Below are 24,568 nucleotides of genomic sequence, written 5' to 3'. Positions count from 1 at the left end.
AACAGATCAATTCAAGCCACTGAGCCCTGCGCCCAGCCCAATAGTATAACGCGACCTCAACAACATTCTTGCTCATTTAACTCTTCTCATTCAATTTTATTACAGAAAGGCCCGAATCATGGAAGGCGCAAATGGAAATCCTACAGGAGGCCGCATTCATTTTGGGTCTCTTGAAGCCATTGAGGCAAGGAATCGCCAGGCAGCAGCGGCAGCAGCAGCTCCTGCTACTTCTTCACCTTCTACGTCAACAACTGCACTCAAGGGGGCTACAGCCATAGAAGATCTCAGTAAGCAAAAGAAAAAGAAAAAGAAAAAGAAAAAGAAAAAGAAAAAGAAAAAGAAAGAAAAAGATTAGAGATATAGATGGTATGGTGGTGTGCAAAGTGAAATCCATAAAAGCTATGGATTGATATATAACACCTACATCCCGTTTCTAATCTCTGTGGTATATATCGACTTTATTAGAGGTTGATGACAAGTTCGAGCACTCCGCATCATCAAAGAGGGCGCGGGATCAGCACTCTGAAATCCTTGAGATGTTTGAACGTAAGAAGAGAGCCAGGACAATAGCAGTCCCAACCGATGACAAAAAAGTCCGGGAAAAGCTAAGAGAACTTGGAGAGCCTCAATGCTTGTTTGGTGAAGATGTAAGCGCTCAATGGAAGTCAAATGCATGGGATGAGGAGGTCTTGCATAACAGGATTTTATGCTCTAACCTGAAGTCAATCTCAATTACTTGCTTTTTCCTTAGAATATGGACCGTCGATCACGTTTAAGAGAGTTGATGGCAAAAGACGCACCCACGGAAGGGGATGACGAAAAAATGGCTTCAGGAGATGAGGCGGAAGAAAGTAGTTCTGACGAAGAGGAGGTAATTTGTTGTTTGTTAATTATTACTTATGGAAAAACAAAAAAAAAAAAAAAAAAAAAAAAAAAAACAATTGACTCGTATATAGAAGGCTGATTAGAATTCATTCGAAAAATAATTAATTTCAGGGGGAAGTATACACGCCAGGGACAGAAAACTTATTAAAGGCTCGAAGAGATATTGCACGGTTCTCTCTACAAAAAGCTGCCATGAGAGTAGCAAGGCAAAACGAAGAGAGCAAAATATCAGTCGTAGTATACAAGAGCATGCGGTCTGAGGAGTTTGAGAAACTGAGGGTACTTTTCCAGACTGAATTTGAGAATGATCATTTTTAGCTTATTGTTTACTCGTTAAAAGCACTGGATGCCTAACTCTTGATACATGTAAATATATACTTGTTAGGTTTATACCAATTATTCATCCCAAATTGGAGATGACCGGCCATTATCGCAGTGTGCATTTTCCCCAGATAGTAAATTTCTAGCAACAGGTTCATTTAGTGGTTTATGCAAGATTTGGAGCGTCCCCGACTCGAAACAAGTGCACACATTACGTGGTATGGATTGTTAATATGCTTTTGGAACAGTACCTCACTGTTATCGATCAGACTTTGCCAAACTAACACATATGCTTTCATTCAGGGCATACTGACAAGATCGGAGGCCTCAGATGGCACCCAAAAGCACACATTTCACAAGATCGTGGGGCCGTGAATCTAGCTACAGGCGGTGGAGATGGAAAGGTTAATCTGTGGTCGCTGGAAAGTGAGACTCCTATACAGTCATTGAAAGGTCACGAGGCAAGGGTGGCTCGTATAGGCTTCCATCCAATGGGTCGATTTTTGGGGAGCGCAGCGTTTGATGGTACATGGAGGCTCTGGGATATCGAATCTGGAATCGAGCTTTTAACACAGCGAGGCCACTCCCGTGAAGTGTATGCAATCGGATTCCAGTGTGACGGATCACTCGCTGCCACTGGAGGTCTGGACGCTATCGGGCGTGTATGGGATTTAAGGACAGGACGGTCAGCGCTGACGATGGAGGGCCATGTTTCCGATATCTTAGGAATTGACTTTGCACCTAACGGATACCAGATCGCCACTGGAAGCGCTGACAATTCAATCCGCATCTGGGATTTGAGGACGTTACGGTCCATTCATTCTATTCCTGCGCACACCAATCTTGTCTCCGACATCAAATTCTATCCAGGCCCTGTTTTGGGTGATAATAACACAGACTCGAACATGCAAGTCGACGGAGAAATAGTACGACCGAGCAAGAGCGGTATTTATTTGGGAAGTTGTAGCTTTGACGGGACGGTTAAGTTATGGAGTGCAGATGATTGGAAGTTACAAAAGAGTTTAGTAGGCCACACAGGAAAAGTTACTGGATTAGATATCTCAAGTGATGGCCGATTCCTTGGCTCTAGTGGATTCGATAGAACATTCAAACTTTGGGCACCTGAAAATGCCGATTATTAAAATCAAATCTACGTTATGTATCCATGTACCCCAACATCAAGGATTTTTTTTTTTACACCACATTCACAATAAGAAATAGATCCCTGATACCATATAGTAAATTATAATTATAAAAATGAGTATGTATCACTCGCTTCAAATCGTCAAAAGGTAATGGGCTGATCTGGTGCCATGGTTAGAGTCACCAGAGTCCCGAATCCAGAACGATCTGCAGCAAGGATATGCCAGGCTCCTTTCCCTACTCACCCTTCGAGCTTTTGCTCCGTTTCACATTCCCTGCTCTCCGAAGAGGACGAGAAGAGTAATAAGAACAAAGCAAGAAGGCTATGTGAGAAGAGATAGAGTGCAGGCTGATTGTGTCTCTCTCCGATCGTTTAACTCGCTTCATCGAGATGAAGGCATGAGCAAGGTGATTATGATGGAGAAGGTTGGAGAAAAAAGAAAAAAATTTGATAAGAAAAATAAATAGTAAATAAAAGTCATGTGATGAATCGAAGCTGAATTATCGTATGAGCTTCAATGAGATCGAAACTTAAAAAGTACCCATCGTCTGTTTATTTCATTCCCTCCTTCTTTCGTCTGTATCAGCGCTCTCTTTAAATAAATCCATCTCATATCAGTAGCTATTCCCATATTCCATTTACACTGAATGGCTTGCAACTTGTTATCTCGTTAGCAGCTCGTAATAGCAACATGTCTTCAATACATCCCCAGAGTTCCTTCGAATCTACCCCAATTGGGCTTATTCAAGTGTCTCCGCAGCAACTCCATTTTACAGGTAAAAAAAAAAATAAATAAATATTGATAAAAAACAACCATTACCACTACTCATCTTAAATACAATGACGGAGATCCACCCCAACCATTAATGGCTAAGAAGAAACAGGGTGTGATATCTTAACTGAAGGTCCCTGAGACAATATTTTATGGTCATTTCTATCCTTATTCACTATTTTACTATTTGCCAAAAAAAAAAAAAAAAAAAAAAAAAAAAAAAAATGTCGTACTCTTCCAATCCTCAGCAATACAGATATATATCATTTATACAACCCTTATACTACAGCTCCTTCATCGGGATATGTTCGATCAAACAACACGTTCAGGAGGTCACAATTCAATGCCGCTTTGGTGATCAGATGCGCGTGCTTGCTCCTATTGTGCACGGCTAATTGGCTCACATAAGCCTGTTTGCGATAAGGAAAAGGTGTTTGAGTTGAATCGTGGCTCCTTTTTTTTTTTTTTTTTTTTTTTAATATATTTCAACACAATTTGCTCTGTCAAATCGTTTTATCGTTCGATATTGCTGCTTTGTTACTTTTCTCTGGAAAAGCTAATGAGCACATGGCAAGAGAATCTTGGCTAAGTGGAGCAGAGGAGGAAAATATGGTTCATCACGCTCAAGCTAGTACATGAGGGCTTAGTTCATGTCGATACAATAGATGGCTACAGCGTGAGGAGATAAATAATTCATTGGGGTGCCACATACACTTCCACGTTCTTGATTTCGATGAAGGCATAACCAAGAACACACCCCATGGCAAAATGCTTTAATTTGGTTGGCTAGAAAAATTTCGTAGCAGACGCGTTTTAACTTTTGATACTTTGTACCTTAAACGAGTCAGCTTCAAAGGTCTCAATTGGCCAAGTGTCTAAAGTTAAGCTAAAAAACTTAGCCTCAACACCTGTTGGGTACAAGTTTAAGACGAATGCGCCAATGAAATACTCAGTCAAGCCCGTGTTCGGCACATTGAGGCCAGGTGAATCCGTTAAAATCTTTGGTACGTACATGACCTTTATCCACTTTTATTTTATTTTATTTCTTTTCGCTTGCCCATGTGAATAGATGTTTTAATAACATGTATGACATCGTACATAGTTCGCTCTGATAAATGGGTCAGTCCTCAAGATAAGTTCCTACTGCAAACAGTTGCATTGACGAATGAGGAAACGCTATCGCTCAGTCCTCTCAGCGTGAGTTTGGCAATCTGTTCCTGGTTCCAACGCTAGCGGTGAGGGTGCTCTTCTCTTCATCCGTAATTCTTTGTTTTCATTTTTAACCTTTTTTTTTTTTTTTTTACCTTTTTGCTTCTTTCCCTCGCTTGAAATGATTTCCTTGTACTGGCTTTTTTGGAACAGTGGAAGGCTCTTGACTCAAAACGAATTCTCGAAAATTACATCACTTGTTCTTCTCAGTCAGCGCTCTCGCTACAAGAACCGGAGGATGATGTAGGATCTCTATCCTCTTCATCCGTCACTTCTTCTTCGCCTATTTCATCCGCTGCCGCAGCATACATTCCATCTTCCGCACAATTTGATGTGGGCCATTCAACTCCTAGCCTACATAACCAACAGCATCTGGCTAACGCTAGTCTTGGTGCCACAGCCTCTGTTCGACAACGAAATCAACAAGTGTTTGAGCGTTGGCAGTATACGGAGTCGACAAGACTTAACATATCGATGGATGGACTTGGAAGACGACTCTCCAATAGCTCATCAGCATGCTCCTCTGCAACGACATCCCCTGGCTCATACCCAATCCAATTCACCGACTCCAGGCAATCTTTTGACTCGCTTCCGAGTCCGGTACTAACGTCACCAGTAGGCGTTAACTCAAAAGAGCTTTCATCGAAACGCAACTCTACATCTTTAAATCTCCAAAGACATCCTTCTATCATTATGTCGACCGCCGAAGGGCCCAAAAAGACAAGCATGAATGAGATCATGAGAGAAACAGAACCTCCATCGCAGAACACTTTTGAATTTTTAATGAGCTCCTTACTCTCCACTTTGAAGTCCCCAGCAAAGGGGGATACAAACCCTCTCTTGAATTTCAGATTCTTTTACCAACGTAGTAAGAGACAAATGCTTGTATTTTCATTCGTCTGTCTGCTTTTCGGGATGCTAGTGCCGCTTGGTCATGTATTAAGCGTCATGAATGCCCGCACGGAAGGACATAAGATGGCCACGGGTAATCATAGAGATATTTGCCAAGTTATAGAAGTTGGTCAATCAGATGTCACGAAATTAGATATATTTGATGATGTTAGTACAGTTAGAACCAGTGTACAAAGCACTCAGTAGGGAACATCACAAAAGGAAGGGAAGGGGTACATCTGGATATATCTAGCCTAGGGAATGCTATTAAAATATACCACAGTGTATTATAAACAAACATGAAAGGAATAGAAAAAAGCTAGTAATATATCAAGTCAAACTAGGAACTAAGAATGAAAGATTGTTTTATTCTGAATCTTCATCTTCCTCATCTGAATCGCTGCGTTTAGGGTATCCAAATATCGTATTTCTCATAAGTACGCCAATACTCATATTCCTTCTGCGTGGCAATCTCTGCGATCTCCTCCTCATGTCCCCACTATTCCCTATTGCCATCCGTTGGTCAGACCCAAGACTAAGGAATTGCTGGCCATGTAATGAGCGTGAGCTAACTGGAGGTCTGCATTCCTTTGTGGTGGCGCTATTGCTCCAAAGGTCAGCGTCTGTGTCGATAATCTTAGAATCGAAGTCACGTCGATCATAAAACTTATTCTTGCTGTTAGCCTCGCGCTCTAGAGCCTCAAGTTGCGAGTCTTTAAAACCAGCCTCAGCAACCGCAGCTTCAACAAACGAATTGCTACGCGCGACTTTAAAAGGGTTCTCCGATTGGTCATCTTTGATACATCCAGGAAAACTTCTCCGAGCACTAGAAGAGCTTCCATACATAGAAATTAAACCAGATCTGGCTTCAATGCTGGCTCTGGGTATATGAGTGTAGCTGAGGGATTTTGAAGGCAATTCTGTCCGTAAATTCGCATTCGGTGCGGTTTCCAAGCTGCTTCGAGATCTTGTAGAGTACACTGAGCCACGGCGCGAACTTGCCTTGCAATATCCACCATAAGAATTGGAGAGGCCACAGCCTTGATTTAAATTACTATCCCTTCCGCAGGCACTATGTGAACTTGGTGAGTGGACTAATCTAGAGTTTCTCGGCAGGTTACTCTCAAACCGCGAAGCTGAAGACTTTCTATTGCTGTCGGTATATAATGTTTGTAGGTCGTGATTTGGTTGAGCTTCATATTCTCTCTGTTCATTTGCTCCCAGCCTCTCCTCTTCGACTTCTTCCTCCTCTTCGACTTCTTCCTCCTCTTCGACTTCTTCCTCCTCTTCATCTTCATCAGAATCCCCCGCGACGCGAATGTGGAACGGAAGGGGGATGTCTTTAATAGCCCTGAACTGTCCACAGTTATTCAAATGCTCGTTCTCTAATCGAAAAAAATTCCACTGCCATCGTCTACGATTCACGTATTTTTGTCAGATTGGGAATGATAATCTATAGCATTGCACTGAGACATGCCCTCTATTGTAAAGCAAACAACTTACCGTAAAACCTCTAGTAACGCTAGGCCGAACGACAGCAGCATCACATTTACTTTCATAGGGATTAATCTAAGAGTCCATGAAAATCTTCCTAAAAAATCTAATATAATTGCCATGTAGTAAACCCATGTTTTTGAATAAACTAACTCTTGTCTCAAAAACGGGTGTCCATATGCTCCCCCGCCGTGTTTCCCAAATCGAAACAAGCCCCAATCCATATAAACATCCCAGGTAAATGTGTAAATACTTGTCAAAATTGAGAAGCAGATCCAAGTAATCTTGAGATGTGGGCCGCCAAAATGCCGGTAGGAAAAATACACAAATAAATTGACGAGGCTAGCAGAATATTTCCCAGCGTTTAACAGGTGAGGAAACCACTCTAAAGTATCACGATAACGGCGCAGGCATTGCAGAAAACGGAACCAGGCTGGTAAAGCAGTCAAAAATGGAGTGATCCACATATGGCTAGTAGAACAGGTGCTTCCTATACATATAGTCAACCGGTATCAAAATATTAGACTGCTTAACTCATCTTTGTTAATATGTTTTTATATCATTTGGGAAGTAAATCCTACCGAGGTCGTTCCATTGTTGAGAGTAGGCACAAATAGCAAATTCAAATTGCTCAATTGAATATGAAAGAGAATTCATTTCATCTGCAAGGAAAAAGTCTCGGAATTCGACCCGGTAGTATCCGCTAGCGAGGATTCGGCCGATACTCGAAATAAACCAACGCCGAGAAGTAAAATGCGTAATAGGTAGAGGGCAGAAGAGGATGGCTGCTGTTGTAGCCATGAAAATCAGAGGCCAATACGCAGTGGCAACATGAGCAGTAAGTTTAGAGCCGAAATCAAGATACACCGCCAATGTCAATAGAAGCATTAGGAATACGGGGAGCTAAAAGATATCAATATGATAGGCCATAAAAAAATTAACATTTGCAAAGTAGCTTTTAGGTGTTAAGGCTGTTTAAGTATGCGCTATCGACTTTTACCTCAAAATACTCATGAAAATCAAGATTGTCGCGTGGATCGAACTCAAATATAAACTTGTAATTGATCCGTGCTTTTGCCCAGACGTACATATTGACTCCGAATAGGCATGCAAACAATATGGTCAAGAAAAACCCCGCGTAGACGAGCAGGAGGCCATCCCAGTATGGAATACTTTCAGCTGCTTCGCTTGAAAATGCCCCTTGAAGAGCCTGGACCATTAAGGGTACGGCCAAGCCGAGATACAGCCCAACTCTTGTCGACGTCAGATGATGTGTCTGGTAGTAATAAAATAAACATCAGTATGCTTCATTTCATTTCAACAAACACTAACTTTGAAATACTCAAGAGCAGTTTTACCTGATTCTTCGAATCTGGTATTCTTAGCTTGGCCATCCCCTTGCGTCTGTGACCTTTTTCAAAGGCATCGATAAATACATCTTCCGTTTCCTTGGTAAGTTGTTCAATTGACCCTGACGTCATAAAATATGCGAACCTTAGCTTGGAGTTCATGTATGACTTTGAAGCTTTCCAACCTGCTGTTTTATCAAACTTTTTAAGAATCTTTGCAAAGCCTGTGTGGTTTAGCACCTTGTAATTCCTGATCATCTCAAGGCTACGATAGAATTCATACAATGCCGCTTTGATTCTGGTCCTTGCAACTTTGTGATTTAGTCTCTGACGACGGTTTTCTTCTGCCTGCAAAACAAGTTCTTCGTCATAGCCTAGAGCGTTGGGCTTGTTAAAGTCAAGTTGTCCGCCAACTGCTGTAGTAGCTGGTTGAAGTGACCTTTTCGACGGCGCTATGACCACGTTCTCTGTTACAGGATTATCCGCTCGCATAAGATTATCAAAGCCCTTACGGACTTTTGACCATTCTGTAGCATACCAGCCTTGATCGACATCAGCTTTTGCCTAGCCAATAAAACAAAATGAAACAAAAAAACATAAATAATAAAAATAAAAATAAAAAGAATTCCAGCAATATCCGCACGAGTGATAAATCGAAAGAAAAAGCTAAGTAGAGATTGATAGGTTTTTAAGTGGTATTGATGATGACTGGTACCATTTTGTCGTCATATCGACGTTGCCATTCATTGGCAACATAAAGCTGCTGCTTGATGACTTTGAGTTTTGCTACCGCTTCAAGCTCCTTCTCTTGTTTTTTAGGAAATGAATACGATAAGATGAGCAGAAAACAAATAGCGTTACAACAATGCAGTGAAAATATAATTCTAGCGCGGTGAGCGAAAACTTTTCGATACATGCAAATTTACCTCGATAAAAGTTATTGACTATCTCAAGTTGTGAATCCAAAAATTGGAAGAAGGCCCTTTCCTCTGGTAAGAGTTGTTCGAGCACATTGTGGATGTCACCATCGTCAACTATGAAGAACAGGAGCAACAGGAGCAACAGTGAGCGATGTTCAGCTCTTCTGTATTAGAATCCTTGAAAAACTCTTTGTAAAGTAATAGCTTACTCTGAATCGCCCGTGTCCGTAGAGGTATATCTAAGTGTGGGCTAATAATAGTAAAGCGTCTTGAGATACTTTTAAAAAAACGCGAGCCCCGAGATAAGGCTGCATGACTAAACCGAGAACCTGATGAGGCTGATTTGATAAGCCTTCGGAGATTTTGTCCAGAAGAAGGAACTTCCATCTGAGAGGAGTCATTAAGCATAGTAGGCTCTATTGGCCTCGATCGGTTATCGGTATCTATAGAGTCTTGCGAAAAACCGGTGCCTTCAGATAATGAGAATGTAGGTTTTGTCGGTGGTGGAGAAATTACAATAGCAGAATAATTCCTTGTGCGACCGTGCTTTCCTGACAGAATAGGGGTTGATGCACCTGTGTTGGGTAAACCTGTCGGAAAGCTCTCAGGTGGTAGGAGAGGAAGGCTGGAGAGAGGGGGTGATGGATCATACTGCAAAGGAAGTGATAATTGATCTGATGCGAGCACTTTCCTTTCCAGATCATTGATCTGGAGCATATGGGAAGGGATTCGGTTGTTTTCTGCAGCATATGTTCCTGTTTCTTCTACTTCTGCTTCTGCTTGTGCATCTGCTTCTATTTGGTCTAGGGTGCGTTCAATTGCTTTAAGGTACTTTTTCCCTTGTTTATAGTTGATATAGGCCTTTCTCCATTCAGGAACGGCCTCATTCTGGAGATATTTTGCAAACTTCATTACGATAATGATATGACTAAATTATATATACAGCTCGAAAGTGGAAATAATATGAAGTAAAAAAAAAAAAAAAAAAAAAAAAAAAGAGAGAACTGGTATGGTTCAAGGTCTTAATAAGTAGTAAGAAGGTTGAATGAAGAGAGATGGTTCGAAAGAAAAGAAAGGAAAAGTGAGGGGACGAAAGAGAAGAGGTTGTTAGTGCAGTCTCTGAGATGTGCTTGAAATGATGAAAAAGGAAAGGGTGTCGCGTGAGCATTACCAAAAAGGCATCTAAAAGAAGGGGTTGGGCCAGGTGAAGTGGTACATTGACGCAATCTTATGCAGGGGCGTAAAACAAATTATTAAACACCGTTGTCCGTTCCTTCATTCTCACAACAACAAGAAAACCACTTCTCTCCTTGTGTGGAGCACCATGGCATATAGGGGTAGATGTATCAGTGGTCAGGAAGATCATCCGGCGAAGGGAGCTACTGAGTGAATATGTGAGAGAGGAATCGATAAGTAAAGACGGATAAAAAAAACGTCCTTCTCCCCTTTACTTATTGTTTCCTTCTTCATTTCCTCAGTCTCATTTCTTACTAGTCATTGCTGTTTTTGTCGGCATCTTGGAACCCGTCTCTTTTACCAAGACTAGCTTCTGACAGACCACATTTAACAATCTGTCGTTCTACATGCAAGCTTTGCACCATACACGCTTTGTGTCTTTCATTACTTCCGTGTATCGTTTACTATAATAAAAATGAATCCGTACAAAATGAGTGCTATGAGCTGTATGGAAATTATTTTTGGCGCTTGTCTGACCCACCCCTGTTTTCTTGCATTAGTTACGACGGTGTATCTCAGTATTTCATCTGTATCGTGGAGACCATATAACAAACTTGAGAGAAAGAGATGTTCACATTGAAATTTTAAGGGCCACAACACAGAAAGGCATTGAGAGACACGTTCAAAAAAGGGGAGAAAAAACGAAGACCAGTTGTTCGGACCCAGAGGCATGAGGGAGACCCAATTGAATTTCTAGGCTCTTCTGTCGACCTGCTAGCGCAGTCACATTTTTTTTTCCTTCTTCGTTTTAGTGATTCCTTTTTGGCAATAACACCAGTTAATCCACATCCCACACTGCACAACTACTGTCTGCAGAAAGGATCCAATCTAACTTCCTTGACATTGCTAATAAGATCAAAATGGGTCGAAAGAAGATTCAGATTAAAACCATCATGGACGAACGTAACCGTCAGGTACAAACCTCATAGAAATTTATAATTCCTTCATAGCACTCAACATATTAGTTGCAGAAACACTGCCTATAATGCTTAACACGTAAGGTGTAACTTGCAGAAATAAGCAATCAGCACTATCAGAAACAAAGGATAAAACTTCATTCTTTTATCCGACTGGCTTTGCCCAACTTTCTTTTCGAGGCTCTCCTGTCCTGCATCTTGGTCTAAAGGAATTCTCTAGCATAGCTTGTTTTATTAATAGCAATTGGATTTCCAGGAGAACGGAATAGGGCCTTGGCACAAACTTCGGGAGCATATTTCTTCGCTTTCAATTATCAAGCAGTATAGTTTGTTAACCCACTTGTTCAATTCATTCATGGCAATAACACTCTTGTTGGTGGACTTTTGATGTAGGTTACGTTCCAGAAGAGACGCTTTGGTCTAATGAAAAAAGCGATGGAGCTGAGTGTCCTCTGCGACTGCCAGATTGGTCTGATTATTTTTAATTCGAATAACAAACTAGTTCAGTACTCTTCGCACGACATTGACCAAATTCTTCTCAGATATACAGAGGTAAGGATAAAAACCTAATACATAAGATAAATGCTAAATTGTTCTCTGACATTTTATGCGCCAAGACAGTGGGATTATACGGCCAAGAACTCTGTGTATAGTATTCGAGAAAGAGCATTAATATGGCTGTTATCAAACAACAATTCAAATGGGACAGCTAATTCGGGAACAACATCACTCAACAGAGGATTGTCGGATGATCCAATTGCATTTTAATAATAACTGTCACTTTTATTTATTATATAGTACAATGACACGTGCGAGACTTACACCAATAAGGAGTTTCTTAATGCAACAGAAAGCAAAGAGGAGGACGATGATGATGATGTATTATCCGTGGCAGGAGATGACAGGGGTAAACTATCAGTAACACCGCAGCCACACAGTACTCCTGCTCAAGTTCACATGCATACGCCTCCCCAACAGCAGGTTCTCCAACATACACCCTCATCCATATCACCCCACATGCCTCGTAGCACATTCCAGGTCCCGCCGAATGTGGTTATCCATCCTCAGCAGTACGACGGCATCCAATACCAACAGCCACCACAGCATCTAGACCCTCAGTATCGTTCACAGGCCTATGTCCAACAACAGCAGTACCCTGCACAGCCTCAGTATTCCCAGCAACATCAACAACAACATTTATTTCTGCAGCAGCAGTCACAGCATTACCAACCCCAGCACTATCAGCAACAACAACCCCAGCATCCCCCGCATCTTCAACAGCTTCCAGCGTCACAGCATTCGTCACCTCAACCACCCCGCCAGCAGCAACACCAGCAACAGCAATCGCAACACCAGCAACAACCGCAGCCACAGGCAATCCAAGATACTATGTATCATCAAGATCCAATGCAGTCTCAAAATCGGTCCTATCAACCACAACAATTTCATCAACCTGCTCCATTCGTAAACCGAGTTATGCCTCCGCCTCAGAGCTCACAGAATATTCAGCTCCCTGTGACGACAAACACATCGATATCAACAACTTTGCCAACCCCTATCACACTCCCAGTTCAGCAGCAACCGCTTTCACAGTCAGCTTCGCCAACTATAAGCACTCAAAACGCCATGAAAGCAGGCCATTCACCAATGAACGGAGACTCGCCCATGACAGATGGGTCTTCGATCACAGCTCCAAATCCTCCTAACTCAGCATCAGGAGCTATATCGCCTGTTCTCAGCCCAACTAATGGCGGTATCAAGAAGCCAAAACTTCGTGTCCAGATACCAACAGAGAGCAAAGAAAGCGCTACTCTTGCTGGCACAATTATCAAAGAGGAAGAGTCTAGTGAACTTCCACCTGTATGTATATTAAGTTTGCGAAACTCCTTATTTCCAATTGTTTCCCATGCGCGTTATTTCTTGCATTCTATTTATTCAAATGCCTACCTTTTTATGATGTGTATATTTTTTTTTTCTGTATCTCAAAGATCCAAAAGAAACCGTTGGAACCAGCACCTATGTCTTCGACGCTACCATCTCAGTTCGCTAAGAACCTACTTCCATCACCATCGACATTTTATCCAGAGTTTTATGCTTCACAAGCGGAGCTGAGCCCAATTGTGTTTGGACAGACGCCTACAAGTGCACAGCCTAGCTCAGCTTTCCCATGGCCTGTCCCTAGGGAGCGAGAACTGTCACGCGTTCACCAGCCAAGCCCACTTGCAAAGGGCCAGACATCTGGAGAGAGCTCTTCTGTCTCGACGTCTAAAAATACTTCTGCACCGGGATCAAATCTGCGCATCACGTCGACGCCAAATACTTCATCTCCATCAAATAACTCTGGCCCAGCAGGTGCATCTCCTGATGTAGACACAACGCGACCAAAGTCTTCTTTAGGGAATGGCGAAGATACCACTGATGAAGGTCCAGCTACGAAAAAGGCTCGGAAAGAATAGGACAGGCTGCATCAATAATTACACATCTATATCATTCATATTAACACCAGCGCTTTGGAGAAAAGAAGCGTACGTTTAGATTGACTCTTGATCCTCTCCTGACTTTTACACTTTCCTAGTTATAATCCTCTTGTCACGAAATCCACTAGTTAACCCATGTATTATATTATCCTGGATAAAATAAATATAAAATATATCCCTTGAAGCTCTTTTTCGAACAAATTTCAAAAACATGCGACTTCTTGGCAGTTACCCAATGAAGATGATTCGACGCTGATTCTGATACTACCCGCGTATCCTTTTTGGTCTCAATCAGGCATAAAGCTTTTTAAAACGGTTACAAATATAATCCATCTTAACGGATTGCTATTTCCTTTGTCTAAAGGCTTATGTGGACAACTTGTAACATGTCTCTCTATCGACAGATAATAAACAATCGCATCACCTAAGTTTCTACATCATCTTACCTCCAGTAAGGGCCCCAACTGGAACAGGACCATCAAAGTACAGCAACAAGGCACCTTGAGTTCATGCTTAACGGTCCTGAAATCTTCAGCTACTGTGGCAATGAAGCCAATATTGCAGTCGTGAGAATAAATTCGAAAAAAAGATTTTAGCTCTTATACCAGGACTGCCAGAAGAGCTACAAGTGATTTTGAAAGTGTCTCGTCCAATATTATTGGACAGGCAATTCTTCCTTTCTTTCTTTCTTTCTTTTTACATACTCTATTTTATTATCTACACTTTATCTTTGACGATACTTTACACCACTAGTCAAAAGAAACCAACTCAACATCAAAAGTGAGACGTGAATTTGGAGGGATTGGGACTTTGGCATCAGGGACACCTTTCCTGCCATAGGCATGCTCAGGTTCGATCGTAATTTTTGCCTTTTCACCACGAGACATGGATAACATGGCTTCGTCCCAACCAGCAATGACATGACCAACTCCAACCTTGAAGCGCAGAGGATTTTTCTTCCTGGCGTTATCATTGCTGTCAAAGACGGTGCCATCGTCAAAGTACCCAGTATAGAAAACAGCAACTAGAGAAAAGAGAGAAAAACATATGAATTTCTTTGCGTCTAAATATACAGCTGATGCCACAACATCAAAAAAAAATAAAAAATACCTTGGCTGCCTTTCCTTGGATATCCTTGCTTATCGCCTTTCTTAAGAACTACCTTGGTAAATTTTGGTGGTGCGACTTCTGTAGTCACTTCCTCTTTCTTCTCTACAACGGGAGCAGCGTTCTTGGCTGCCATAATTTCTTCCTCCGATGGTTCGTCCGCCCCACGGAAGGCCTGGCGAGTAAACAGAGAATTGTAGGCATCAACAAGAGAATCCTTCTTAGCTTTTATTTTTTTTTTTTTAAAAAAAAAAAAAAAAAAAAAAAAAAGAAAAAAAAGAAAAAGACTAAGAATGTGTTTTTTTGAACTCGGTTTACGGTCCATTTGCAAGACGGACCAGTCAATAAAGTTGACAAGTAAATAAGTGTTCACCTATTCAATTGTGCAAATAAATATATTGTGTAAAAAGCCTACCATTTTTGACAACAGTAGTCAACTTTCCAGTGAGTTTGTATTCTACTAAAAAATCATGACTAGCGTTGAGGTGGAGAAAGGTGACAATGTCCTTCTTGCTGACAGCATCTGAGAGAAGTTGCTCGTTTGTCCAGTCTTGTGTTGGAGTCGCCATTGTATAGTGCAGTTGTGATGGTGAGTGAGGTGAGTGTATAAAAAGGAACACTTTTTTAAAAGGAAAACAGTGACTGCTGTAGAAGGGCGAAGGCCAGCAGAGAAACTTCATGACAAAAAAGATCAAATTCTCAGCAATGTCGACAGCAGAACAACCAAAGAAACGTGAGTCTAGCTCACGAGACATCAACGCACCTGCAAATGCGCCGTTTGGGGGCCGTGTTCTGGTGGACGAATCTGCAGTGTTTGAGCAAAACGCATGGTATTTTATTATTGTTATTTTAATAGAATCCAATCAATTATGGTGATTCAAGTCTCATATTCCTTACCACAAATTTGTGTCCAAAATGATGTAGGGACCATGCGATCTGGGACGAGGAACAAGAGCAGCATGCTCGGAACCAGATCGCACGACAGAGTAAAGATCCTGTTCCTGAGGAACTCGTGCAAAAGTTCCATGCAGATGCAGCAGAGTACTGGAATAAATTCTACACCAAGAATGAGCATAAGTTCTTTAAGGATCGGCATTGGCTCCGGATTGAATTTCCCGAGCTCTTTCAAATAATTGAAGCAAATGTAGGCTTTTTTCCTTTTATGCCTTCACCTGGATAATAATAGTATATTATTAGCATTTCTTTTACCCTTCGATCGATTGACACCTACGATTAACGTCTTTTTTAGGCTGGTGAAAAGAAAGTCTTGGAAATAGGGTGTGGTGCAGGCAACACTATGTTTCCATTGTTAACTGAAAGCAAAAACCCTAATCTCTTCGTATACGCCTGCGATTTTTCTTCAACAGCAGTAGAAGTAGTTAAAAACAATGTAGCGTACGATCCCAACAGAGGGAAAGCGTTTGTCTGGGATCTGACAGATGATGATATCCCACCAGAAATTGAGCCTGAGTCAATGGACATTCTAGTCTTGATATTCGTACTCTCTGCTGTGCACCCTGATAAATGGAACCAAGCTGTAAAAAATCTTGAGAAGGTATGTCATTTCATTTTGTTTTCTTTCCATTTTTATTTTAATTTTTTTAATCCAATCGCTAAATAAGATCCTATTGATATACTGTATACTTTGCTCATTGCCTGATACAGATGCTAAAACCAGGAGGATTGATTGTGTTCCGTGATTATGGTCGCTACGATATGGCGCAATTGCGTTTCAAGAAGAACCGCATGCTTTCGGAAAATTTTTACGTTCGCGGCGATGGCACGCGTGTTTATTTCTTCGACTCTGATGAAATTTTCCAGATGTTTGGGTCCAGATTTACGATAGAGCAGAATGCTGTCGATAGACGACTGATCGTCAATCGACTGCGAAAGATCAAGATGTATAGAATATGGCTGCAGGGTAAATTCAGAAAACCCTTGCCTGGACAAACGCTAGCCTAACCCTCGGCAATAACTATGAGTTTAATTAAAGAAGCAGATGAAGACATAAACTTAGTCGATACGCCTAGAGATATGATGACCTCATTAAAAACATCTCATCTTCTGTCATGAATATAGTCAGGGTACTCAACACCTGTTCTTCAAACCTCTGAAAGAAATGCATAATACTTTGAATAGTCCTTGCAGTTTCCTTGTTTGAATGTCAAAAGTGGAGCTTTGGCATAACCCTTTTTCTGTTACACAAAACCACAAAATGGCATTCTTCTCCTCAACTTAAAAGCGCTGCGCTTTTGCTTAATGAAGAATTGTTTGGTGTAAATGACTCAACAAGCTACTTTGACTCATTACCAAACTCAATCTGGAGCTAACAATCATTACCGAGTTTAATCAACACCGGTTATTTCCATGATGCTCCATCCACTTCCATCTGATGGCAATATTTGAAGAGAATTTGTTGTTGTTGGGATGCTCTTTTGTTTTTCCCTCAACTCTTCCGAGCAGACATGACTGTCGATAACACTCTTGCAGATCCTAGTAATGGAAATTCAGGCACACCCTCAATCTTAATTACCGTCCCTATCCGACCGCCTGTCCGCTCTGCGGCCCTATCCAATGTATCTACGGGCGCATCCTCTTCGTTAACCAATCTCGCTGATGGGCCTGTCGAGAAAGTGATCTTTCGTCACGGCAAGGCCGAAGATGCAGCGTTAATGACCGAGATGCAGTTCTCAAACTACATCCTCCATTATCGAGGTATACTCCCGAAAGGCTTCTTTGATAGTTTGGATCCTGTTTCAATGACAGGCTATCATACAAAGAGAATGGCTCGTATGTGATGAGATGGTTATGTATAAGTCGGAATGTGTTGAAGAAGGAAACGCTTGTCCAATACAATTGCATTGAAGCACCTCATTCACAATTACAGCGGTCCCCGATAATTTTAGTACTTTGCTATTATGTGTTTGCTGATTCTCAACTGATTTCTTGCTCAATTCTATTTGGGTGCCTTTTTTTTTTTTTTTTTTTTTTTTTTTTTTAACAGACCCAGTTGAGAAGCGAGAGATGGTTTATGTCGTTGCTGAAAGGATAAATCCAAGAACTAATGAGCATGAAGTCATTGGTATGTCCCAAGCCATGGCACCATACTGGAAACGCGCCTACAACCATCGATTTTATGAAGGCTGGTCTCAGAATGACTTTGATTGTGAAATTGATACACTCTATGTCAAGATTGGCGTCCAAGGAGGAGGTGTTGGTCGCAAGTTGGTATTGGGGGCCTTAAAGGAAGCATATGAGCGCCTCAACATGAGGAAAGGAGTTATCATCTGGACTCTTATGGCTAACACTCAAGGCAGGGCCTTTTACATTCGTATTGGGTGTGAAGAGGTAGCAATAAGAACACTCGATTTGGTTGGTGTCCCTTGTGAGTGTGTTGGATATGCATTCAGGAAAGTAGGCGAGGCTATTGGCGTCGAATGAAATCCAAAAGCGTACATGGTAGCATAATAAAGCAGCAAATATTCACATAATAACCTCATACAAAGCCATCAGTTTATTGAGGATAACGGCTACGGTGCATATTTTACATGGGAAGACCAGCTCCAGACATTTGCTGAAGTTTAGTGCCTACAGACTTGTTGACCTCGAAAAATTTGGAAACACAGCGGTCGATACAGACTGCCTCGCCTTTGTTCAAATCGCCTTCGATGTAGGTCTTGGGGATGCATTTTTGGTGGCATGACGACACGATGCTGTAACGGTTGAATAAAGGCATTGTCCAAAGCGATGTTCACCATGATATGAAAAGAGTCCAGAATATTTATTCAAATAACCAAACATCATTTTAGTCCATAGAAGAAAATGTGAAGCCATAGTTTTGAAGTCCAATGATGAAACGGAGTTCGTAGATCAGAACAAATGGGCAAACAAAGGTGTTGATAAGAAATAAGATAAGACAGAGTATAAGAAAGCTGTTAGCGGGTACAATCAATATTCATAATCCCATTATCACAATCCATGCTACAGCTAGCAACACCGTTTCTGGTCAAGAACATATCTCACTCCTTTTTTATTTACGGTATGATAGTAGATAAATCATTGGTGAATTTACCGGTTAAACAGGTCCGACACCATTTCAAGCTCTTGCTCGGCCATGGCCATGTTCTGCATATTAACCGTCTGGTTGGCTGCACTGTTCATAAAGAAAGACATGGCTGTAACTGTGTTGCTGATTCTTACGGCGGTCGATGGTTGAAAGAGGTGATGTGTTGTTGTAGCCAGAAGCTGTTTCATTTGGGATTATGGTGGCTTGTCTTTGACAGTTTCTATGATTGGCAATAACAAAATGAATCATGGAAATAGTGGATCCAAAATTTTCAATGCTACTCACTGGCTGCTTTTGATTGGTTGTCCTAAGGCCCTCAATTTGCTCTCATTCTCATATTCTAAAATCAAGGCTTCATCTTCTCATCCTCTCTCTCTCCTTCTTTTGTTGCCAAACCTCTCTCACCTTCCCTCTCTTTAGTTAAATTCACTTCAACACTCACATCTTCGCAAATGGATAATGAACTCGCCCAGACTGCCATCGAAGGCCCTAAGCAATTTATTAAGGATGGTGTTGCATTCATCAACCGTTGCACAAAGCCTGATCGCAAAGGTATATTCATCCTCAATTGTTCAAGCCGATAACGAATAGAACGAATGGAATAATATAAACAGACAGCGGCGATGACCCTATAGAAAGATACTTCTTGCTCTGCTATGGAAGGGACTCAAAAAAAGAAGGACTATTTTGGGAACAGCATGTCAAACCAACTCTCTGTATTGCAATAGTTTTTTGAGACTTCATCTGGAAATTAACACAATATTCCGGCTCCTATCATGAAAACATTGTATAATGCGCTGACAAATACCATTTTTCTGGCAGAAATAACATTCATTCATGTCCTTGGCGTTTTTTTTTGTTTTGGGTGTAGGGTCATAATTTTTTAACGCGCGTCATTTATTAATTTATTTATTTCATTTTCAACGATGTGTAGAGTTCATGCAAATCACCCAAGCCGTCTCTATGGGTTTCTTCGTCATGGGCGTCATTGGCTTCGTCGTTAAGTTGATCCATATTCCCATTAACAATATCCTTGTGTAGGTTTCTAGATCAAACCATCATTGATATGACCTCGTGTTGGTCATCTTGCTTTATCTGAAGATGATCATGGACATTTTGAGCGACTCAATCAAATATTCTAATATCTCTTTTTACTATTATTTTTATAATCTAATGTATAGCGGCGGCGCTTAAATGCTTTGAACATTGCCATCCTCTGCTCGATTATGCCATTTCTGATACGCACGTGTCACCCTTCATCTGCTACATTATACACATTTTTCTTCCATTTTGACGTAATAAACTTGAAACATGTATTCATTTAAGACTATAAAGATGAAGACGCTCATCAGATATTGAGAGTTGTTGAGAAATGTCGATCAATAGAGTGAAGTGCTGTCAATTTCGATATAGTGGCTTGTAACCCTGCCAAATGCTTGATCTTAGACGCGTTTCAATCACTAGAAAATGATAAAAACATCCTTAACGTCTTTAAAAATGTGCATCTTTGCTTACATTCCATTCCTCTTCACTTATCCCAAACTCGTCTGTCTGTCTTCAACTTTTCACAACAACAATGTCTTGTTCTAAACTTCCTCCAATTTTCACCAACTATGGTTACCAACCTTCTATATTTTTGGATGTATATCCCACGTCTATGTCGTCCTTGAATCGATACCGTCCTCAGGTTTCTGACTATGCCCACTCTATATCTAGTGAGGAATCAGCGACGAACTATCGAGTTGACTATATTCAGATCTGGCTGAACAGTCATCGGAATGAGGTGGCGTTAGAAACCTGCCCTGGATTAAGATCCTCATCCTCTCCAGCCGTGGTGCTTGAGAGGGCTGATTCTCAGGATATCTCTTCGGTAGCACCTCCTTCTAATTCGGATTCAAGCAATAGTTCTATGGAATGGACGAGCTGCTTATCTTCTCCTACAACAACACAACACATACTCTGTGTGGACAATGTCCAAGAAATGTCTCTTGAGTCGACCAAATCGAAAAACACTACGATTTCGTTTGCGCATCAACATTACCCAATGTTCCCCTTACTCCCTTTCCGAGGCCGAGGTCGATGCATGTTCCTTGCCCCCGAAATCTCTAATGCCATTGGTGTCTATCACCATATCAAAGACCTGCTTCAAAACGCATCGATTCAACGAATCAGGGCCTGGCTCAAGACCACAATTGAGCCTTATGCACTGGAGCAATGGCGCAACGTCTCCTATCTTAATTATCTGAAGAGCCTAGTCCCTATTTCAACATCTCGGTCTGTTGACCGTGACATTGATGAAGCTCAGTCCAACCCAAATAGCTGTCCAATATGCTTTAGATCTGGAACAATAATGAAAAGAATTATTGGGTGCCAGCATCTTATTTGTTGGAAGTGTGAGCAAGCTTTGGATTTAGCCGGCAACATTTCTTGCCCTATATGTCGAGGCATGCGATTCTCATCTTCCTATGTTAATGTCCTTGACATGTTTAAGACAACAGTAGGACTGTATAACAGCGATTACACTCATTCCCGCTGCCCAGCACCTACCCAACCTTCAAGAGCACACAATGTCGATTACAATGAAATCGATGACGATGAGGAATTGGAGCACGAGATGACAGATAGATACCTTTGGGAACAAAGTCATTCCTTTCTTGAGTACGCTCATGCACTTTCAACAACCAGCCAACATCCATATCTGCAATATTTTCAACTGAATGCAGCACAAGATCTTTGCTTCAAGTCCTCTGCAGAAGAGCACCTCCCAGAATACAACGACCAGGTCGTCCTCGAGCCCCCTATCTCTGGGGTAGTCCTTCCACCCCATCGGCTCTATATTGTCTTAATTCACTTCTGCCTTGACATGCTCACACTCCCTAACCCTGCCGAATTCCAGCTTCACCGCCCATCAAAGTACAGACATGAGATCTTGTTAATAGAGCTTGTTATCTTATTCTTGGTCCCCACAGACGAATTCTCACCTCGAGAGCCTAAACGTATTTACAATGCAGTCGCCTGGATTGAACACGGGCAATTTATCTTAGCGAGGATCCATCGCTTTTTGAAAGCCAAGGTATATCAGCAAAAGAAGGAGCTAGATGGATCTGGGGCATCTTTGTCGGTGCTACGGAACCAACCAGAACAACAGCAGCAACATCGAACCCAACAAACAGCTACGCAGATCAGCACCGGAGTTCCCTCGCTGCCCATACCGCGCCATATCTTGTACCTGGGACCTGCTCGCTGGATGTGGGTAGCAAGGTCATTGACCGTGCTCTTGACCTGGCTACAGGCCGCGCAGACGAATCCATCAATGGTGACACCTTCAGTAGCAATGAGGACGAGTCCATCAAAGCTGGGAAAGCATGAGGTGCAGCATGAAGAGCAAGGGGACGACTCGCATCCAATGAAAAAGCGGCGTATTTCGAAACGAATTACATAAACAAGATATTCAATAGAGATAAAAAAAAAAAAGATAAGCTAATCAATCGTGAATCTTTCAACTTTATCACTATTTCTAAAAATTAAAATACTCAAGAATGAAAGCGAAAAGTAATATACAATTTGAGAGGTGTATTCTCTAATATGCTTATAGTGGAGGTGAAGCAGAGGTATTATTTGACATCGAATAGCCTTCAGCCGTCTGCTCAGGCACAGATGGTGATGAAGTATCGTCAGATAGCATAGTATTCACTACTGGGTCAGATTTCATGGCTTCATCGTTTTTAAGGATTTGCTGATAATCTAACATTTCATCTGGAAAGGTTGACCCTAAATTTTGCATCAATGCTGCCTCAAAACTCTATTATCCAGGGAAATTGGAAAAAAGAAAAAAGTATTTTGTATTAGCTTGTGCCTGCATATTATTGTTTAGCATTTTCCATTATTCCATCTATAATATGCGATTACTTGCCTTCAACGCTGTGATTTTTCCGTTTGTAAATTGGTTTTCTCCGGCAACAGCTTCCACAAAACTCTTTGAAAACAGATCAGGATTCTTTCCATCCTCAATATAACTATACTCACGACATGACCAGTCCGATGTCAGATACCAAGCTCCTTAAAAAATTACGGACTAAGATAACAGCCATAAAAAAAAAAAAAAAGGAGTCGGATACTTCACCTCAAAACCTCCCATGGCACCATCATGTCCAGTTTATCTTTGAATCCTTCAATATCAGATAGTTGTGCAATGAGGTCTTGACTATGAACCATGACCCAAGAGGAAACGAGCATTTAGTCGCTAGGAATTAAAACAGATTTCTGTATCACTTTGCCTTCCTGGATCCTTTACATTTTCTGGTGCACTAGAGCGTTGCTCTCAGATTGAAAGTCGTAGACTGTGATACTAAGTTCTAGCAGACACTCAATCAATTCTTGAAGCTTCAACTCCAAATCTTGTCTTGTTTGCTCATTGTGTGTAGATGTGGAATCCATGACATTTATTTGTGTTCCTGATGACGTTCCGCCCGATATTGTCGATGTGGATCCGGTAGGTTGAGGTGCCATCGTATATTTTCTAACCGTAACTGATGGGTCTGTAATTATAATGAATCTTCCACCATGTGAGAGGGTAATAGGATCACGTGCTGGTGGCTGCTAAGTAACGAATATCCTTAGATACTCAAGTTACGTAGGGGTATTTTTTAATTATAACTTTTAATGAGGTGACGTAGTAGACTTTTTGCTAAATCCATCCCTTTCTGCCAGTTGATACTTCCGAATCACCATCGCCATTTAATCCTCTTCCATCGCTCATTACCCATTTTATTTATGTCAGGATAGCTCTCCTGCAGACTCCATTCAGGCCCTTCTCGTGTTTCTGTAGTCCATCTCTTGTCCCAGGTAACCTTTTTACTTTTTTTTAAAAAAAAAAAAAAAAAAAAAAAAAACGCGTAAATTCAAATTAGCCTACTTCATTTCTAACTGTCTTCCTTCTCTCTGAGATAGATAATATTAGCCGTCCTTTCCACAATGGTATTTATAAATATCACGAACATGCTAGCTATTTCGATTAGTTCATTAGCTTATAATTAATTATTTTTCTTAATGCAAGTTATAGGTCCTCACTACTGATACCTTAGTTGCCTCGAGTAACGATGAGGATGCAACTGAAGAGGTCCTTGAGCCAGGCTTCGAATTCTACGATCATGATGAAGCTACCGACGTTGATACGGATCCTGAAGAGCACGACTGTGATGATGGTGAAGACTATTCTTCGGATGTGTCAGATTCCGAGCCAGAAATAGTGTGGGGGCCAGTTGAACCATCCGGTGAAGACAACACCTCCGGGAATGACCTCGCAACAGAATCTCTTAAGAAAACTTTCGTTGAGGCGCCATCTGAAAATAACGTAGAAGAAGTAGAGGATATATCGAGGTTGAGTCAAGATAAGGAGGCTCGTGCAGTCAGTCTGGCTTCCACAATTGTGTCTGCGCAGCTACAAGAATACTCTTGGATTGAGTCGATGGTCCCAGAGGCTAAGATTAGGGATATTGTTGATGGCCTCAGGATTAAGAAACAGGACTACGATTATTTGCCGCACGTATTCTATGTGGACAAAAGAGACTTTGAACTGTGGAAGGACCGAGATGGCAGCGATCACTTTTTTATTTGGAATAAAGGCAACTCTGAGATAAATGGTAGAAATGAAGACAATGAAGACTCTGAAGTCACCAACGACAATGATAGCAAAGGCAAACTGCGTTCATTTCAACTTTATTTCTGCCACTGTGCAGGCGCCCCACGCAAAAAAAAGATTACTGACCAAGATCAACTAC

The 24,568-nt window shown here is 41.4% G+C and overlaps 12 protein-coding genes across 12 annotated transcripts; 7 read left to right on the top strand and 5 right to left on the bottom strand.

The window, feature by feature from the left end:
* Window positions 1–91: 91 nt before the first annotated feature.
* BCR41DRAFT_380497 (WD40-repeat-containing domain protein) lies at window positions 92–2,365 on the top strand. The gene is made up of 6 exons (XM_022027266.1): window positions 92–287; window positions 466–647; window positions 752–871; window positions 997–1,164; window positions 1,271–1,424; window positions 1,510–2,365. Exons 1-6 carry the CDS (start codon window positions 119–121, stop codon window positions 2,346–2,348), a joined length of 1,632 nt encoding a protein of 543 aa, XP_021883071.1. The 5' UTR covers window positions 92–118; the 3' UTR covers window positions 2,349–2,365.
* A 1,245-nt stretch (window positions 2,366–3,610) lies between these two features.
* BCR41DRAFT_350080 (hypothetical protein) lies at window positions 3,611–5,519 on the top strand. Its single transcript, XM_022023599.1, has 3 exons — window positions 3,611–4,126; window positions 4,225–4,319; window positions 4,485–5,519. Exons 1-3 carry the CDS (start codon window positions 4,063–4,065, stop codon window positions 5,427–5,429), a joined length of 1,104 nt encoding a protein of 367 aa, XP_021883070.1. The 5' UTR covers window positions 3,611–4,062; the 3' UTR covers window positions 5,430–5,519.
* Window positions 5,520–6,500: 981 nt separating this feature from the next.
* BCR41DRAFT_303122 (EXS family-domain-containing protein) lies at window positions 6,501–7,517 on the bottom strand (the record flags this gene model as incomplete). Its single annotated transcript, XM_022020700.1, has 3 exons — window positions 6,501–6,636; window positions 6,726–7,206; window positions 7,298–7,517. Coding segments are annotated over 3 exons (837 nt in total), but the record flags the coding sequence as incomplete, so codon positions are not given.
* A 1,006-nt stretch (window positions 7,518–8,523) lies between these two features.
* BCR41DRAFT_350076 (SPX domain-domain-containing protein) lies at window positions 8,524–9,964 on the bottom strand. The gene is made up of 3 exons (XM_022023598.1): window positions 9,195–9,964; window positions 8,992–9,099; window positions 8,524–8,872 (listed from the first exon to the last, which is right to left on the bottom strand). Exons 1-3 carry the CDS (start codon window positions 9,895–9,897, stop codon window positions 8,754–8,756), a joined length of 930 nt encoding a protein of 309 aa, XP_021883068.1. The 5' UTR covers window positions 9,898–9,964; the 3' UTR covers window positions 8,524–8,753.
* Window positions 9,965–11,531: 1,567 nt separating this feature from the next.
* Window positions 11,532–13,796, top strand: BCR41DRAFT_334433 (hypothetical protein). The gene is made up of 3 exons (XM_022021932.1): window positions 11,532–11,690; window positions 11,937–12,998; window positions 13,127–13,796. Exons 1-3 carry the CDS (start codon window positions 11,562–11,564, stop codon window positions 13,592–13,594), a joined length of 1,659 nt encoding a protein of 552 aa, XP_021883067.1. The 5' UTR covers window positions 11,532–11,561; the 3' UTR covers window positions 13,595–13,796.
* A 515-nt stretch (window positions 13,797–14,311) lies between these two features.
* Window positions 14,312–15,383, bottom strand: BCR41DRAFT_320493 (hypothetical protein). The gene is made up of 3 exons (XM_022021398.1): window positions 15,138–15,383; window positions 14,726–14,947; window positions 14,312–14,639 (listed from the first exon to the last, which is right to left on the bottom strand). The coding sequence occupies exons 1-3, from the start codon at window positions 15,289–15,291 to the stop codon at window positions 14,365–14,367; spliced, it is 651 nt and encodes a 216-aa protein (XP_021883066.1). The 5' UTR covers window positions 15,292–15,383; the 3' UTR covers window positions 14,312–14,364.
* A 13-nt stretch (window positions 15,384–15,396) lies between these two features.
* Window positions 15,397–16,764, top strand: BCR41DRAFT_334428 (S-adenosyl-L-methionine-dependent methyltransferase). Its single transcript, XM_022021931.1, has 4 exons — window positions 15,397–15,552; window positions 15,647–15,866; window positions 15,972–16,277; window positions 16,388–16,764. Exons 1-4 carry the CDS (start codon window positions 15,401–15,403, stop codon window positions 16,682–16,684), a joined length of 975 nt encoding a protein of 324 aa, XP_021883065.1. The 5' UTR covers window positions 15,397–15,400; the 3' UTR covers window positions 16,685–16,764.
* A 260-nt stretch (window positions 16,765–17,024) lies between these two features.
* BCR41DRAFT_350066 (hypothetical protein) lies at window positions 17,025–18,198 on the top strand. The gene is made up of 2 exons (XM_022023597.1): window positions 17,025–17,512; window positions 17,727–18,198. The coding sequence occupies exons 1-2, from the start codon at window positions 17,188–17,190 to the stop codon at window positions 18,161–18,163; spliced, it is 762 nt and encodes a 253-aa protein (XP_021883064.1). The 5' UTR covers window positions 17,025–17,187; the 3' UTR covers window positions 18,164–18,198.
* A 15-nt stretch (window positions 18,199–18,213) lies between these two features.
* BCR41DRAFT_350064 (mitochondrial import inner membrane translocase subunit tim10) lies at window positions 18,214–18,943 on the bottom strand. The gene is made up of 2 exons (XM_022023596.1): window positions 18,795–18,943; window positions 18,214–18,435 (listed from the first exon to the last, which is right to left on the bottom strand). The coding sequence occupies exons 1-2, from the start codon at window positions 18,893–18,895 to the stop codon at window positions 18,267–18,269; spliced, it is 270 nt and encodes an 89-aa protein (XP_021883063.1). The 5' UTR covers window positions 18,896–18,943; the 3' UTR covers window positions 18,214–18,266.
* Window positions 18,944–19,141: 198 nt separating this feature from the next.
* On the top strand, window positions 19,142–20,116 carry BCR41DRAFT_350063 (protein translocase SEC61 complex gamma subunit). Its single transcript, XM_022023595.1, has 3 exons — window positions 19,142–19,340; window positions 19,723–19,825; window positions 19,970–20,116. Exons 1-3 carry the CDS (start codon window positions 19,241–19,243, stop codon window positions 19,980–19,982), a joined length of 216 nt encoding a protein of 71 aa, XP_021883062.1. The 5' UTR covers window positions 19,142–19,240; the 3' UTR covers window positions 19,983–20,116.
* A 248-nt stretch (window positions 20,117–20,364) lies between these two features.
* Window positions 20,365–22,344, top strand: BCR41DRAFT_385246 (hypothetical protein; the record flags this gene model as incomplete). The annotated part of the gene is made up of 2 exons (XM_022027657.1): window positions 20,365–21,861; window positions 22,327–22,344. 2 exons carry the CDS (start codon window positions 20,365–20,367, stop codon window positions 22,342–22,344), a joined length of 1,515 nt encoding a protein of 504 aa, XP_021883061.1.
* Window positions 22,285–23,317, bottom strand: BCR41DRAFT_350062 (transcription factor subunit Med10 of mediator complex-domain-containing protein). Its single transcript, XM_022023594.1, has 4 exons — window positions 23,083–23,317; window positions 22,912–22,992; window positions 22,702–22,804; window positions 22,285–22,590 (listed from the first exon to the last, which is right to left on the bottom strand). The coding sequence occupies exons 1-4, from the start codon at window positions 23,295–23,297 to the stop codon at window positions 22,378–22,380; spliced, it is 612 nt and encodes a 203-aa protein (XP_021883060.1). The 5' UTR covers window positions 23,298–23,317; the 3' UTR covers window positions 22,285–22,377.
* Window positions 23,318–24,568: the final 1,251 nt, after the last annotated feature.

Source organism: Lobosporangium transversale (assembly GCF_002105155.1).
Source record: "Lobosporangium transversale strain NRRL 3116 chromosome Unknown BCR41scaffold_11, whole genome shotgun sequence".
NCBI classification, from domain to species: Eukaryota; Fungi; Mortierellomycota; class Mortierellomycetes; order Mortierellales; family Mortierellaceae; genus Lobosporangium; species Lobosporangium transversale.
Note: the sequence above shows the minus strand (reverse complement) of the source record. Positions and strands in the feature narration are given on the sequence as shown.